General features: G+C 47.7%; 1 protein-coding gene across 12 annotated transcripts in view; it reads right to left on the bottom strand.

Moving 5' to 3' along the window:
- Positions 1–216: 216 nt before the first annotated feature.
- LOC110536591 (neuropilin-1a) overlaps positions 217–17781 on the bottom strand; it is an 82207-nt gene continuing 64642 nt past the window's right edge. For 3 of the 12 annotated variants that reach the window (XR_016484435.1, XR_016484434.1, XR_016484437.1), the window contains 11 exons: positions 17397–17572; positions 16962–17117; positions 15410–15554; positions 12008–12118; positions 10178–10225; positions 7139–8434; positions 5976–7062; positions 5426–5703; positions 4224–4320; positions 3697–3750; positions 217–3478 (listed from right to left, as the gene is read on the bottom strand). Coding sequence is in view for 6 of the 12 variants with exons in the window: in XM_036935242.2 (XP_036791137.2) it covers positions 3177–3478; positions 3697–3750; positions 4224–4320; positions 5426–5703; positions 8291–8434; positions 10178–10225; positions 12008–12118; positions 15410–15554; positions 16962–17117; positions 17397–17572 (1511 nt within the window). In the remaining 6 variants the exon portion in view is untranslated. The remainder of the gene's footprint in view (positions 3479–3696; positions 3751–4223; positions 4321–5425; positions 5704–5975; positions 7063–7138; positions 8435–10177; positions 10226–12007; positions 12119–15409; positions 15555–16961; positions 17118–17396; positions 17573–17781) is intronic. The other 9 variants (XR_016484438.1, XR_016484436.1, XR_016484439.1 and 6 more) reach the window with 3 other exon arrangements.

Genomic DNA, 17781 nt, shown 5'->3' with positions numbered 1-17781 from the left:
TCTACACTTGTATTAGGGGCATGTGACAAATAAAGTGTGATTTGATATCATCCCTTTCCTTCCTACCATATAAACTGGGAATTGGCCCTTTAACTGTGCCTCCATATCCTCCTGTGTTATCAACACATTGCTGCAGTAGCCCGCACGACCAGCATGTTGACCTCCAAATACAGTCCTACCAACCACAACCAGAACAATACAAATGTTCCGCCCAGATTTTTTTTTTTAAGGCTTGCTGTTTATTAATCTTTTCCTACAACAGCAAATTACAGAAGCAGTATTGAAAATAAAAGTTTTTTTTTTTTTTTTGGTAAAAAAAATGTGCACAAAATTTGAATGACAGTACAAAACGAAGCTCTAATAATCCAGGTAAATGGGGACATAACTATAGGAATTTTGTATACCTTTTTCAATAATGAAAACATCTCAATTTGTACATTTCTGAATTATATCACAATCTGAAACTATAAAAAAAGAAGAAAGAAAATGAACACAGTTTTTTTCAGTTTTAGATTTTCTTTACAAATTAATGCTATAAACACAAACTTCTTAAATATATTTATCAGTGCAACATTGTTTCTTTTTAGTTTCCACCCTACAGTATCCTTTTCTCTAGTTACCAGACTGCGGATACTGTCCTCAAAGCTGAATGCACAAAACAGTAAGCATTGCAAAGTGGGACATCAAACCTGAAATGAACAAAAGCCAAGCTGAGCATGTGTTCACCACGGCACACGACATAGTACACAGATATAGCAGATGTCCTCCTGTTCAACATCATTATGTCTCTGATTGTTGTGGTGTAGAAAATCCAATGGGCCTTTCCAATGGTCAAGTCCTCCTTAGACCTTTACTTCCCCATCCAAAACTCTTTTGGAGCATTGCTAGATCCATCGGTAGGTCTCAAGAGATTTCAGAGTTTACATTGACGCAAGATATGCAACTTCAGCTGAAAAACATGTATAAAAATGAACCATCAAACACTGCAGTTTCCATAGTCAACCCACCTTCCTCTTTTTGAAATTGCCCGGGAGTCCATTCCAGTCAGTGCAACGCAAGAGGTCAATTTCCTGTGAACGTTCAATGAAAAAGGTGTGGATGTGGTTAAAAGGCTGCGGACCGTCCAGTAGTAGTGTGTTGATCACAAACCCCTCCCCAAGTAGAAGAGGTATCCAATCATCCTTTGGTAAAGACAACAGGGCGAGTGACCTGATTCGCCATGCATGATGACATCACTCGACCGCTTAGCTCTGTACCAGCGTCCTTCCCTTATGACATCCGCCCTGACATCGCAACATTTGGCTGCTACACGTTTTATAGACGTAAACCTAGGCCGTAGTGTGTCCAATATGTGACAACACAATACAAACCTATGATCATGATTATGAAAATCTAACCTGTTGTGTGAACATGAAAGCCAGTTGTGAAAGCCTTTCTTCAGTAAGCCCCCATCAGCCTAAATCACTCTAGAGAGGATTTAGACGTTGAATGACAAAGTGCATTCTAAGTTGCAATGTTTTTTTTTGTAGGACAATCCACAGATGCCTGGGAAAGGAGATACCTCCGTTGCACAACTGAATGCATTCAACCAAAATGTGTCTTGCGCATTAAAGCCCTCTGAAGGGGGCTGCCTTAATCAACATCCACGGCACACAGTTGTTTTGGGGGGGTAAACCGCCTTGCTCAAGGGCAGAAAGGCAGATTTCACCACCTTGCCAGCTCAGGGATTCAAACAAGCAACCTTTTGGTTACTGTCCCAACTCTCTAACCCGCTAGACTACCTGCTACCTATGGAACTAGAGGTGGTCAACTCCACTGGTCAACTCATATAGCTAAAGCAAAGCAAAAGCAATGGTTGTTTTTTTGGTATGCTGGCAGACAGACATTCCATATATCTTCCTCCACTGCTGCTGTTGATATGAGAGAAGAGGACAGACCCTGTGTGAGGGGAGGAGGATAGGGGTGTGTGGCTGCCATATGTTAATTAGTGTGTTGAAGTTAATAACATGAATACAACTGTTTTGTCTTTTTTGATTTGTGTTTATGATAACTTCTTCGTTGTCCCCTCCGCGGTGTCATGAAGTGGACTGCATCTAGGGAACGGAGATGACATTGGCTGCTCAGTCAGGTTGAACGAGCAAGTCTTCTTTGAACGTGCACTGAACTGTCCTAACAGCAGTCTATCTTCACACAGCACACACAGAGTCTGCTCTCTCTTCCGGGAGAGCAACGAAATGAAACAATACAACCACAGCACTTCACTCTTCACGACAACAGTCACATGATTGTATTTACAACACAACCCATTGAAAAAAGGGATACCGCAGCTTTTTGTTGTTTTTTTACCTTTTACTTTCTTAAAAAAGGGCATTAAAATATATTAAAACTTATATACAATATTATGTGTGTCTGGGACAGAGGGAGAAAAGCGCCATGGAGGGATTGGATTGGATCATGTTTTGCAGACTTGATTATTAGCTATTTTAAAGCCCCTGCTTTAGTTTTCAGATCATTATCATAACGTTGTCAGAACTTAATGGAGGAAAAAACGCCAACTAAGATGTATTAAAGGCACTGTCAGAACCATCTACTGCCAAGGGGCGTGACCGTTACCCTTAACCTCTGATCCGCACCTGTAGACAGAGGCAGAGGGCAGGGGTCATAAGAGGGGGGGAACGCCCTGCTTCTATCCCCCCATGTGGCAGTAGTACCAACAACATTGTCAGTTATGGTTCATTTTGGATTTTGATACTTCTCTTTCAACACAAAAATAACAACTTTGATTTAAAATAATAATAACAAAATGGTTTCTTCCTCCCAGAAAATGATAAATACTTTAAACATTATAATCATTAAATTGGTCTCAACACCAGCATCCGATTGTAAAAATGAATGAAAATCAAATAGAAAAATTAAAATAATCATCTCATCATCTGTACAGATTTTTTCTCCTGTATTTAATTTTGTACACAGTGTCCCCTACTGGTAGGTTTCTGTTACTGCAGCTCCTGAGAAAAGCAATGGATCAGTCACAACCTCCCATTGGTTCCTGAACCTGGGCCTCCTCCAATGAGAGGCTTCCGGCAGTCCCTTTAGGCCCGGCAACTTATTGAGTCTTGGCTATGCCTACAGTCTTGTGCACTCCCCACACGCACGTCTCACTTCCCCCTCTCTATTCACGCCTCTGTGTATGAGTTCTGTGAATTGAGTTTGTCCTTCTTTAGCTTGACTCCATCCACCAGCTCAAAGTTATAGTTCTCCAGAGCGGATAAGTTCCTGTCAGACATGTGGCCATGTGAGCAGGCACAGTAGAGGACGACCCCACAGATGGCCCCCAGGAAGACCCCTAGGGCGCTCATAGCGATGATGGTGATGAGGATAGGGTCCAGTGTCTTGAGCATGTTACCTGCCCCGCCACTGACACCGTTCAGGATCTCATTGTTCTCCACGATCTCAGGGAAGTCTGTGATGTCCACAACTGCAGGAGAGAATGAGCAGAAGAGGACAACATTCATCTCATATTTGTAGATAGCTGTTGCACATGTTTGGACAAAGCTTTTTTTTTGTGCTTATTTTTCAACACTAAATCCCTATGCTGTGTGTAACAGATAAGAGAGAGTGAAGAAGAGGTTGAGCAGTGAAATCTGTGGTAATCTCGTAAACGCTTTGTATCAATATGTAATAGGGTGGACTTACGGATTTCATTGAATCTGTCTTCAGGCAGCATGGGCTCTGTAGGAACATCAGGATCTGTTGAGGAAGACAGAGAGATAGTTAGAAAAGTCCTTCCCTCCAGCACAACAGTAGAATAATCATTTCTCTCTTTATTTAACTAGGCAAGTCAGTTAAGAATAAATTCTTATTTTCAATGACGGCCTAGGAACAGTGGGTTAACTGCCTGTTCAGGGGCAGACAGACTTGTCAGCTCAGGGGTTTGAACTTGCAACCTTCCGGTTACTAGTCCAACGGTCTAACCACTAGGCGACCCTGCCACCCCAACTTAACATGATATAGATGGCCGGTTTCCGGGACACAGATTAAACATAGTCCTGCACAACAACAAAAAAGCACCTTCAAAGGAGAGTCTGCTTTTTAGTCCAAGGACTATGTTTCATCTGTGTCTGGGAAACCGGCCCTAAATGTAGAGGCCTGTAGAGACAGGTGTTCTTAGGTCACTGGCTCAAATCCGGCTTGAACGATCAATGTAGCAAAGAAACACACACCCTTGCAGTCAGCCATGTTCAGATTGTCAAGGATCTTGATATCGTCCACAGCGATATCACCCCAGCTCTTCCTCTCCACCAACCCTTCAATCACCACCTGGAAGAAAGAGAGAACAACCGTTTGACAACTTTACAACAACCTCTCAACAACTCATTTCCCAATGTAAATCACCTCGCTAATCACTAAGTAGCACTAATCAAACTAAACGTGCCCTGCAACTAAAACAGTGTTGAATTTATACATATCAAACGTACATTACATGGTCAAAAGTCAAACATCTCATTCCAAAAATAATGGGCATTAATATATGGAGTTGGTCCCCTCTTTGCTGCTGTAACAGCCTTCACTCTGAATCGTCATTGTATGCTGTGGCATTAAGATTTCCCTTCACTGGAACTATGGGGCCTAGCCCGAACCATGAAAAATAGCCCCAGACCATTATTCCTCCTCCACCAAACTTTACAGTTGGAACTATGCACTAGGGCAGGTAGCGTTTTCCTGGCATCCGCCAAACCCAGATTCGTCCGTCGGACTGCCAGATGGTGAAGGGTGATTCATCACTACAGAGAACGCGTTTCCACTGCTCTAGAGTCCAATGACAGCGAGCTTTACATCACTCCAGCCAACACTTGGCATTGTGCATGGTGATCTTCGGCTTGTGTGCTTCTGCTCGGTCATGGAAACACATTTAATGAAACTCCTGCCGAACAGTTCTTGTGCTAACATTACTTCCAGAGGCAATTTGGAACTCGTAGTGAGTGTTGTAACCGAGGACAGATGATTTTTATGCACTACGTGCTTCAGCATTCCCGTTCTGTAAGCTTGTGTGGCCTACCACTTCGTGGTTGAGCAGTTTTTGCTTCTAGATGTTTCCACTTCACAATAACAGCACTTACAGTTGACCGGGGCAGCTCTAGAAGGGCATAATTTTGACCAACTGACTTGTTGGAAAGTGGCATCCTATGACGGTGCCACATTGAAAATCACTGAGCTCTTCAGTAAGGCCATTCTACTGCCAATGTGGTGATTGCATGGCTGTGTGCTTGATTTTATACAGCTGTCAGCAACGAGTGGGGCTGAAAAAGTACTGATTTGAAAGGGTTGTTCACATACTTTTGTATATATAATGTAGTTGTAATGTATATGAGACATACTACATTGATCTGTCCAATCCTATAGATCAGAGACTCTCTCTCCATACCTGATAGGGTTTACTGGAGTGCGGCACCAGCACGCGTCCCTCTCTCCAGCGGTTGCCCTGGTGACCGCTGACGGTCCACAGAAGTATGTCGGCCATGCCATCCACCGTCTCCTTCCTCTGTTTGATGTGTAGCGTGCCGATGTGCGAGCCAAACATGTGGTACCAGAACGAGACGCACAGGTCAGACTGACCGACTGTCACCACCGGACTGACCAGCCTAGCAACCTCCGTTTCCTGGGCGCCCGTCGCTAGTGTGTAGATGAAATTACCAGAACCACCTGGATGGGACATGACAAGGGGAAAGGGCCAATGAGAAAAGGAATATGTGATGTCATCACTCTTCAGCTAAAGGGCAGTGGTGGGAAAACAAATCACCTAGTGGCAAACCTTGACAGTTAGAATACGTGTGACCAGCTTTGTCTTGAAGGACTCAGAAAAATAGATTGTGTGTGATACAATGTGTCAGAAGACTAGGTCAACTGGATATAAATGACTTACACAGTTATCATTAGCTTACGTTGTTGTTGTTGGTGTGTCTGTGTGTCTGTACCTGTGTGGTCCATGTTGGGTCCAGTGTTGATGTGTCTGTGTGTCTGTACCTGTGTGGTCCATGTTGGGTCCAGTGTTGATGTGTCTGTGTGTCTGTACCTGTGTGGTCCATGTTGGGTCCAGTGTTGATGTGTCTGTGTGTCTGTACCTGTGTGGTCCATGTTGAGTCCAGTGTTGATGTGTCTGTGTGTCTGTACCTGTGTGGTCCATGTTGAGTCCAGTGTTGATGTGTCTGTGTGTCTGTGCCTGTGAGGTCCAGTGTTGATGTGTCTGTGTGTCTGTACCTGTGTGGTCCATGTTGGATCCAGTGTTGATGTGTCTGTGTGTCTGTACCTGTGTGGTCCATGTTGGGTCCAGTGTTGATGTGTCTGTGTGTCTGTACCTGTGTGGTCCATGTTGGGTCCAGTGTTGATGTGTCTGTGTGTCTGTACCTGTGTGGTCCATGTTGAGTCCAGTGTTGATGTGTCTGTACCTGTGTGGTCCATGTTGGGTCCAGTGTTGATGTGTCTGTACCTGTGTGGTCCATGTTGGTTCCAGTGTTGATGTGTCTGTGTGTCTGTGCCTGTGAGGTCCAGTGTTGATGTGTCTGTGTGTCTGTACCTGTGTGGTCCATGTTGGGTCCAGTGTTGATGTGTCTGTGTGTCTGTACCTGTGTGGTCCATGTTGGGTCCAGTGTTGATGTGTCTGTGTGTCTGTACCTGTGTGGTCCAGTGTTGATGTGTCTGTGTGTCTGTACCTGTGTGGTCCATGTTGGGTCCAGTGTTGATGTGTCTGTGTGTCTGTACCTGTGTGGTCCATGTTGGGTCCAGTGTTGATGTGTCTGTACCTGTGTGGTCCATGTTGGGTCCAGTGTTGATGTGTCTGTACCTGTGTGGTCCATGTTGGGTCCAGTGTTGATGTGTCTGTGTGTCTGTACCTGTGTGGTCCATGTTGGGTCCAGTGTTGATGTGTCTGTGTGTCTGTACCTGTGTGGTCCATGTTGGGTCCAGTGTTGATGTGTCTGTACCTGTGTGGTCCATGTTGGGTCCAGTGTTGATGTGTCTGTACCTGTGTGGTCCATGTTGGGTCCAGTGTTGATGTGTCTGTACCTGTGTGGTCCAGTGTTGATGTGTCTGTGTGTCTGTACCTGTGTGGTCCAGTGTTGATGTGTCTGTGTGTCTGTACCTGTGTGGTCCATGTTGGGTCCAGTGTTGATGTGTCTGTGTGTCTGTGCCTGTGTGGTCCATGTTGGGTCCAGTGTTGATGTGTCTGTGTGTCTGTGCCTGTGTGGTCCATGTTGGGTCCAGTGTTGATGTGTCTGTGTGTCTGTACCTGTGTGGTCCATGTTGGTTCCAGTGTTGATGTGTCTGTGTGTCTGTGCCTGTGTGGTCCATGTTGGGTCCAGTGTTGATGTGTCTGTGTGTCTGTACCTGTGTGGTCCATGTTGGTTCCAGTGTTGATGTGTCTGTGTGTCTGTGCCTGTGTGGTCCATGTTGGGTCCAGTGTTGATGTGTCTGTGTGTCTGTACCTGTGTGGTCCATGTTGGGTCCAGTGTTGATGTGTCTGTGTGTCTGTACCTGTGTGGTCCATGTTGGGTCCAGTGTTGATGTGTCTGTACCTGTGTGGTCCATGTTGGATCCAGTGTTGATGTGTCTGTGTGTCTGTACCTGTGTGGTCCATGTTGGATCCAGTGTTGATGTGTCTGTGTGTCTGTACCTGTGTGGTCCATGTTGGGTCCAGTGTTGATGCGTCTGTGTGTCTGTGCCTGTGTGGTCCATGTTGGGTCCAGTGTTGATGTGTCTGTGTGTCTGTGCCTGTGTGGTCCATGTTGGATCCAGTGTTGATGTGTCTGTGTGTCTGTGCCTGTGTGGTCCATGTTGGGTCCAGTGTTGATGTGTCTGTGTGTCTGTACCTGTGTGGTCCATGTTGGGTCCAGTGTTGATGTGTCTGTGTGTCTGTACCTGTGTGGTCCATGTTGGGTCCAGTGTTGATGTGTCTGTACCTGTGTGGTCCATGTTGGATCCAGTGTTGATGTGTCTGTGTGTCTGTACCTGTGTGGTCCATGTTGGATCCAGTGTTGATGTGTCTGTGTGTCTGTACCTGTGTGGTCCATGTTGGGTCCAGTGTTGATGCGTCTGTGTGTCTGTGCCTGTGTGGTCCATGTTGGGTCCAGTGTTGATGTGTCTGTGTGTCTGTACCTGTGTGGTCCATGTTGGGTCCAGTGTTGATGTGTCTGTGTGTCTGTACCTGTGTGGTCCATGTTGGATCCAGTGTTGATGTGTCTGTGTGTCTGTACCTGTGTGGTCCATGTTGGGTCCAGTGTTGATGTGTCTGTACCTGTGTGGTCCATGTTGGGTCCAGTGTTGAGCGTGGGCGTGCCACTGGACTGTATCTGCCATCTGAAGCCGCTGTCCTCTGAGGTCCAACCGCAGAACGAGGGGTCGTTGGCCCAGCCAAAATCACAGGCAAACCACAGGAACGCTGCAGAGCAGGGGACAGATCACAGGTCAGTCTGGCACATAGAGACACACATAAACCTTCTAGATTGTGTAGTAGGCCAGACCACAAACTGGTTGAAATAGACCATTGTATAATCATGACTCAGAGGGGATTTGTGATAACCTGAGGGCTCACTAGATTAGAAACAGCGAATGTTGTGGAGATGATTTATTTGGGTAAATCACTAGAGGGAAGCAGAGAACTGTGAAACTCAAATATCAGAAGAAAGGGCTCTTGAGCTTCATAAAAAAACCTAGGAGACACAGCGAGAGGGAGAGACAATGAGAGGAGGGTAAATCCTGCCAGAATAGGGTGGATGGGGGGTGGGACTTTGCACGGAGATGTTGAATAAATCCAGTTAATGTTCTCCTTTATTAAACAGAGCGCATGAACAGGATATGGGCTCATAAAAAAATATGTACAATGACAATAAGATAGCAGGAGAGAGATGGAGAGAGATGGAGAGAGAGAGAGAGAGAGAGAGAGAGAGAGAGAGAGAGAGAGAGAGAGAGAGAGAGAGAGAGAGGAGAGAGAGAGAGAGGGAGAGAGAGAGAGAGAGATGGAGAGAGATGGAGAGAGAGAGAGAGAGAGAGAGAGAGATGGAGAGAGAGGGAGAGAGAGAGAGAGAGAGAGAGATGGAGAGAGAGAGAGAGAGAGAGAGATGGAGAGAGAGGGAGAGAGAGAGAGAGAGAGAGAGAGAGAGAGAGAGAGAGAGAGAGAGAGATGGAGAGAGATGGAGAGAGAGAGAGAGAGAGAGAGAGAGAGAGAGAGGGAGAGAGAGAGAGAGATGGAGAGAGATGGAGAGAGAGAGAGAGAGAGAGAGAGAGAGAGAGAGAGAGAGAGAGAGAGAGAGAGAGAGAGAGAGGGAGAGAGAGAGGGAGAGAGAGAGATGGAGAGAGATGGAGAGAGAGAGAGAGAGAGAGAGAGAGAGAGAGAGAGAGAGAGAGAGAGAGAGAGAGAGAGAGGGAGAGAGGGAGAGAGAGAGAGAGAGAGATGGAGAGAGATGGAGAGAGAGAGAGAGAAAGCGAGTATGTGTGTGTGTGTTCACAGCAGCCTACTGAGGGAGATGACTTTATAATGAGCCCCCCCCCACACACACACACAGAGCTGAAAGGCCTTCTGAGAGTACAGTATGTATGTAAGAGTGGGGCAATGGGGAGCTTCGTTTTGTTATCAAATTGGATAAAGAAAGAGACTTCCAAAGAAGCAGCACAAGGGAGATATGTTAAGGATGTCAGCTCTGCCTCTGAAAGGCTGTATATCGGTGTCTGTGCAAGCGCTAAGGCCCCAGCTCTCCAAAGAATAAAAAATGTGAGCCAATATTCCCTTTAATAATCTCTGGGTTTTAACTAGTTTCTGCAGGCAGCAGAATATATTTACCCATTAAACACAAAGGATGGAATTCCCATGTGGAACCACATTTCAGGCGCACAGACACATTTTTTTCTGAAGAAATCCTGTTCCCAATTAAGAGGTTTTTGGTTTTTCCATTCTACGGAGGATTGGAGCAGGGATAGTGACAAGCTCTCTGTAAGATGAGCAGCCCCACAGTTCACATCTGATGAATAGCAGAGGACAGATAGTCTACTACTGGGAAAAAAAACGATTTCCACCCACACAACGAATGAACCTCACACACATGGGTTCTAAGCCCCTCACACACGCATACAGTCACACAGACACACGTCTTGTATACAGTACATTGATAATACAATGGGTCCTAACCTGGGATGGTGTCCACATCTGTCATAGCCTCTGGCATTGTGGTTCCACCTGTCAGAACAACACAGTGTTAGCACAGTTAGCCTAGCCGTAGCCTGGGAAATCCCAGACATAGGGCAACCGCACTAGGAACATTGGTTACATTGTGGGAGGCGACCCGTCTGTCTAGAGAGACTAGCCTAGCCGTAACACATAACAGTGTAGCATAGTTAGCCTAGCTGTAAAACATAAAACATAGCATAGTTAGCCTAGCCGTAACACATAACAGTGTAGCATAGTTAGCCTAGCTGTAAAACATAAAACATAGCATAGTTAGCCTAGCCGTAAAACATAGCATAGTTAGCCTAGCTGTAACACATTAAACATAGCATAGTTAGCCTAGCCGTAACACATTAAACATAGCATAGTTAGCCTAGCCGTAACACATTATTCTGGTGCCAAACGGATGCCCCCTTCTTCTATGTCTCTTTACTCCTACCAAACACGTCCACACTCCCTCTTTCACTATATGTAGGGCCAGGAGGGAGCGAACCAGAGTGACTGAGAGTGCCACGCACATCACTGACCACTGGAGACTGCTGTGCTGAAATGGGGCTAGGAGAGAGGAATAGCCAAAGAGCATGACCATGTGCACTGCTGCTGACCAAAGCCCTATGGGCCCTGGGGAAAAGTTGTACACTATAAAAGGAACAGGGTGCCGGTCAGGACATATCCATAGGGAACAGCAACGCATAGAAAGGTGGAAGTCAGGAGCAGTAAGGCAGGTTATTATCAGGTTAGTGGAGAAAGAGGCCAGGCTAGAAAGAGACCAAGGCTGCTGAGAGATAAAAGGCTGAGAGGGAAACACAGCTGGGTGGGGGATGGGAGGAGTAGGAGAGGCAGACAGATGCAGGTGAGAGGGAAACACAGCTGGGTGGGGGATGGGAGGAGGAGGAGAGGCAGACAGGTGCAGGTGAGAGGGAAACACAGCTGGTGGGGGATGGGAGGAGGAGGAGAGGAAGACAGGTGCAGGTGAGAGGGAAACACAGCTGGGTGGGGGATGGGAGGAGGAGGAGAGGAAGACAGGTGCAGGTGAGAGGGAAACACAGCTGGGTGGGGGATGGGAGGAGGAGGAGAGGAAGACAGGTGCAGGTGAGAGGGAAACACAGCTGGGTGGGGGATGGGAGGAGGAGGAGAGGAAGACAGGTGCAGGTGAGAGGGAAACACAGCTGGGTGGGGGATGGGAGGAGGAGGAGAGGAAGACAGGTGCAGGTGAGAGGGAAACACAGCTGGGTGGGAGATGGGAGGAGGAGGAGAGGAGAGGAAGACAGGTGCAGGTGAGAGGGAAACACAACTGGGTGGGGGATGGGAGGAGGAGGAGAGGAAGACAGGTGCAGGTGAGAGGGAAACACAGCTGGGTGGGGGATGGGAGGAGGAGGATAGGAGAGGAAGACAGGTGCAGGTGAGAGGGAAACACAGCTGGGTGGGGGATGGGAGGAGGAGGAGAGGCAGACAGGTCAGGTGAGAGGGAAACACAGCTGGGTGGGGGATGGGAGGAGGAGGAGAGGAAGACAGGTGCAGGTGAGAGGGAAACACAGCTGGGTGGGGGATGGGAGGAGGAGAGGAAGACAGGTGCGAGGGCAGGACGTTCGGTTGAGGGTGGAAGACAAGCTCTGAGGTGCATGAGATAAAGTTTCTCATTAGGTTGTAAAGGGGTAAAGATGGGGTTGCAGGTGCAGGTGCAGGTGATTAGGTGTGTGTGTGTGTTTATGTAGGAATGTGGGCTTAGTATAAAGTGAGAGTAGGGGTAGAGGAGTAGGGGAGGTAGCAGTCTCATGAGAGTGATGTTAGCACCTGTCACTTCGTAGTCATCACCTGTTCCACTGTGGCAGCTGGCCTGGTCATCATCACAGTCGTCTGATGGGGCGGTGGTGGGGGCGGACGTGGTGGGGGGGATTGTGGGAGCTGCGGAGGAGAGAGGGAGAGAGAGGGGAAGAGAGAGGGGGAGAGAGAGAGAAAGTTCATGTTAATCTTGCGTTCATCTGCTCCTTTGTAGGGTTTGCGGTATCACATACCACACACATACACTACGCACATACACCACACACATACACTACACACATACACCACACACATACACTACGCACATACACTACACACATACACTACACATACACTACACACATACACTACGCACATACACTATACACATACACCACACACATACACTACACACATACACTACACACATACACTACGCACATACACTACACACATACACCACACATATACTCCACGCATACACAACACACATACACTACACACATACACCACACACATACACCATGGACATACACTACACGCATACACCACACACATACACCATGCACATACACCATGCACATACACTACGCACATACACCACACACATACACCACACACATACACTACACCACGCACATACACTACCCACATACACTACACACATACACCACACACATACACTACACACATACACCACGCACATACAGTACACCATGCACAGACACCACGCACATACAGTACACCACATACACTACGCACATACAGTACACCACATACACCACGCACATAGAGTACACCACATACACCACGCACATAGAGTACACCACATACACCACGCACATAGAGTACACCACATACACTACGCACATACAGTACACCACATACACCACGCACATACAGTACACCACATACACTACGCACATACAGTACACCACATACACTACGCACATAGACCACACACATACAGTACACCACGCACATACAGTACACAACACACATACAGTACACAACACACATGCAGTACACCACATACACCACGCATACAGTACACCATGCATACAGTACACCACGCACATACACCACGCACATAGAGTACACAACACACATACAGTACACCACATACACTACGCATACAGTACACCACGCACATACACCACACACGCAAACATATACAAACACATACAAGGCAGGCCATGCCAGTGGATTCAATCCCTGAGCTATTAACAGCCCCCTTTTATCAGGATACAGAGGAAGTTTTAGTGTGAATAGAGCCGGTAGATGCTGAGGCTTTAGGTTTGTGTCCCAAATGGCACCCTATTTGTGAACTACTTTGTGAACTACTAAATTGTGAACTACTTTTGACCAGGGCACTACTTAGGGAATAGGGTGCCATTTGGAACAGAAGCTAGATTTGTGTTTAGACTGGAGATCAGATGCATGGGTTTAGAATTGGGCTGGAGGCTGGGCCCCAACCTGGCCTATAATTAGGGCCCACTGGCCTCGTTGGATGTGGGCAAGGCCGCAGTTCTGATCCATGCTCCGCTAACACACAGCCTGGATGTGTTTACCCTGACAGAGTAATGAGTGGGCTTTCCCAGGACAGTGAGAGGGAGGGAGGGAAGAAGGGAGGGAAGAAGGGAGGGGGATGGAGAGAGAGGGAGATGGAGAGACAGGGAGATGGAGAGAGAGGGAGATGGAGAGACAGGGAGATGGGGAGACAGGGAGATGGAGAGAGAGGGAGATGGAGAGACAGGGAGATGGGGAGAGAGGGAGATGGAGAGAGAGGGAGATGGAGAGACAGGGAGATGGAGAGAGAGGGAGATGGAGAGACAGGGAGATGGAGAGACAGGGAGATGGAGAGACAGGGAGATGGAGAGAGAGGGAGATGGAGAGAGAGGGAGATGGAGAGACAGGGAGATGGAGAGAGAGGGAGATGGAGAGACAGGGAGATGGAGAGACAGGGAGATGGAGAGAGAGGGAGATGGAGAGACAGGGAGATGGGGAGACAGGGAGATGGAGAGAGAGGGACATTGAGAGAGAGGGACATTGAAAGAGAAGGGGAGAGGAGAGAGTGCATGTGTAATTTAGAATTCCCCTCTGCTATATGAAATATTAGTGATCAACCTCTGTCAGATTCAGGGTGGAGGGGTCATTGACAGGGTCAATGCTCTAGCTGGAATTTATCTGAATTTATCTGTACTCCTGGGGCTTAGCTTACACACCACCACTCACGTACCTGTGTCTGTATTTGTGTGTGTGTGTGTGTGTGTGTCTGCGTCTGTGTCTGTATGTGTGTGTTTTTGAGTGTGTGGTGGCATTAACAGTGAAAACAAGCATTATCATCCTTCTAAAGCCCCGGTGGGACTCCATGGCTTACACAGGGCTGCGCTCGCTACAGCCCTGAAATCCAATATGTAAATCCACTTAGGCCTGGCCCGCCAGAGCATGTTCTCATAGCAGGGAGGGGAGGGAGGGAGAGAGACGACAGAGAGAAAGACAGGTGGAGAGAGACAGAGAGAGAAAGAGAGAGAGAGAGAGAGAGAGAGAGAGGGGCGAGGTGAAGAGAGCGAGACAGAGAGAGCGAGGCAGACAGAGGGGAGAGGAGAGAGAGAGAGAGAGAGAGGGGCGAGGTGAAGAGAGCGAGACAGAGAGAGAGCGAGGCAGACAGAGGGGAGAGGAGAGAGAGAGAGAGAGAGAGAGAGAGAGAGAGAGAGAGGCGAGGTGAAGAGAGCAAGACAGAGAGAGAGCGAGGCAGACAGAGGGGAGAGGAGAGAGAGAGAGAGAGAGAGAGAGAGGCGAGGTGAAGAGAGCGAGACAGAGAGAGAGAGCGAGGCAGACAGAGGGGAGAAGAGAGAGAGAAAGAGGAGAGTGGCCCCAGAGAAAGGATGGAACAGGGACTGGAAGAGGTTGGCAGTAATCCTCAGGGCAGATGGGGTTTCATTTGATCCCATGTAATATGTATGAGCGGTCTTGCTTCAGGAATGGCTTTGATGCAGCATGCATGGAGACTGGACAACTGTCCCTCTCAGGGAGAGATAGAGGGGCCTACTGGGCCCTGGACAGCTGTTGACTCCACGTGGAGAATCGTTCTAAGCATCTTTAAATACCCCAACCTTGACAAACACCATGTATTCAGCCGTAGAACTGTCATCACACGGATGACAGAAGATGTGTGTGTGTGTATGTGTGCGTCAGTGGAGGCTGCTGAGGGGAGGACGGCTCATAATAATGGCTGGAATAAAGTCAATGGAATAGTATCAGCCACATGGAAACCGCATGTTTAATGTTTTTGATACCATTCCATTGACTCCATTCCAGCCATTATTATGAGCCGTCCTCCCCTCAGCCTCCACTGGTGTGCGTGTGTGTTTGTAGTATACATGTGTCTACAATTAAAATGCGTGTGTGTGTAGGATTCCATTTGCGGCCTACCTTCGATCTCACAGCCCAGGAGCTCGAGGCGCAGGCCCATCCCAGCAGGGGTGGACCTCTCTGGGTAAACCCTGATGTATCGGGTCAGCAAGGGCTCCACGGTCCTCAGCTCTGGAGTATCGTAGTTCTGATTCCCCTCGAAAATCTGTGGAGAGGACCACCTGTGTTAGTTCATCGACAACAGCAGAGGAGAAGTCCTACATCGTACACACTGCAGCAGAGAGAGAGGCCGAGATAGGCCGATACAGATACAGAGAGAGACAGATACACACAGAGAGAAAACGAGAGAGAAATGTTACTGTCTGATAATGTCATTGCTCTCTCTGATGTCTCTCTCCTATCACAGAGACCCTAAGGCAGACTTATTCCTTCCTTTGGAAAATGAGCAGGGCTCGAGCAGGGCTGAGAGAGGGGAGAAAACAATGGAAGATGGACCAGATTTCTCCGTCTGACATCTAAAAAGCACTGTCGGTGGGACTGTAAACGAGAGCCCGGTGGCTACAACTAGCACCTGCCGCCCCAGCAGGACACCGCGATCAAGGGCAGCCTCAGCTCACTCTGTCTCGGCTCAGCCTCAGAGGTCCTCTATTTAGAGGAAAGAGAGAGGCTAAGGGCCTTTTCTTTGGGAATAACGTAGCGAAGGGGTAAGATAGAGGAGAGGACTAATGCTTTCTCGCTGCTCAGCAGTTCTGGTCTTGTCATCTGAATAAGAAAGGATGATTCTGTTTGGGAATAACAGAGGTACACGTAGAGGCGAGGAGATGAAAGGACAGGAGAGTAGAGGAGAAGAGGAGAGGTAAAGGACAGTAGTGGAGATGAGGAGAGGAGAGGTAGAGGAGGGGACAGTGATGGAGTGTAGTGGATTAGTGACCATTAACCCTGGAACACGTCTTGTCTGTCTTTGATGCTCGGAGGTTCTTAGGGAAAGAGGGAGAGATGGAGGAACAAGTAGGACAGGAAGATGCCCAGCCTCTCACTCCTTCAGAAATCAACCATTAGGTGATCTGGAACACACTTACACCACATCCTGTCGGAGAAAGTTGTAATTGGGGACAGGGCTGTAGAGGTACTTCCTGGAGGTGTGCGTCTGTGTGTGTGTGTACGGTGTGTGTGTAAGGCGCTGTGTGCGCGCGTGACACACCCAAAGCATGCCGACGGCGGCAGATACATCTAGGGTCGTTTCTGCGTGTCACACGCGCTCTCTCAGCTCTCCTGCCTTCTTCTCCGCTCTCTTGAGTAGAGTGCGATTCTACTGTAAGGCTTGAGTAGCAACAGCGGAATACTGAGAGGATAGACGCTAGGCAGCGGTAGGTCTAGGAGAAACCTTACACATGGTTATCCTAATGTGCTACGAAGTACTACCCAAATGGACTTCATAAATGTTTCAACATCCACGGTACAAAGAATGGGTGAAAACTGACTCAACGTCACTGGTATTCAGTTTGGAACAGGGAAATCATTTCCCATTAGATAGTCAACAAAACCCTACTTTCTGTTAACTGCTCAACATGGTAAACACAACAAACAAACAACCAATGAAAACGGCTCTTACCTTTGGCTTGTTGCCGCTGGCGTCCTGGACCATCTTCCAATCAGATCCGTTGTTACTGTATCCCAGTCTGAACTTCTTCATGAACACCTTGTTCTCTCTGTGTTTCCCTCCCTGGATGATGAGCCCTCGTACCAGCTTCTCCTCCCCCAGGTCCACCTGCAGATGAATGGAGAGGAAACACGTTATAAGCAGTTCATAGATACTCATGACAGGCTCATAATGCATTATATCTGTATACCGTAAGTAAAGTGTTTCCAAACGGTTTATTTGTAATCTCATCATCATTTTGGCCAAATTCTTTGTGCATAAAGGTAGGATATATTCTCAGAAAGTATGTTATATGAACCAATGATATTTCATAACCAACGAACCTATCTCTAATTGCAAAGCCCCCCCAAAAACATAAGAATAGTCTATTAATATAGTTGATCTAACCTGTAGCCACTCTGAGGTGAAGGGCTGGGGTTGGGGCAGCAGGGTCCACCCGGAGCGGCTGGTCAGCAGGCGGGCGTTCTCGGGTACCCAGCTCCGGTCCGTGTGGGACGAAGCTGTGATCTGGGCATCAGTGATCAGGCCCGATACCATGCCAAGCATGCCTGAACATGGATACTCTGAGAGGGGGAGAGAGAGATAGAGGTTAGCATAAGTCTTTCAATGAGCAAGAGGGATTTGAGAGAGAACCTGAGGGGGATATTTTATCACCAGTCCGAGGAGGTTGTTTTCCATGGTTTATGTGTTAATAGGGGAAAAGAGAGGGATGGGTTGAATGACTGAGACAGTGAGTGATAGTGATGGTGTGAGAGAAACACTCTCTCTTTGT

This window comes from Oncorhynchus mykiss, chromosome 11 (genome assembly GCF_057628025.1).
Source record: "Oncorhynchus mykiss isolate SJ-2025 chromosome 11, ASM5762802v1, whole genome shotgun sequence".
Taxonomy (NCBI): Eukaryota; Metazoa; Chordata; class Actinopteri; order Salmoniformes; family Salmonidae; genus Oncorhynchus; species Oncorhynchus mykiss.
The sequence above is the reverse complement of the archived record's forward strand: the minus strand, read 5'-3'. Positions and strand labels throughout refer to the sequence as shown.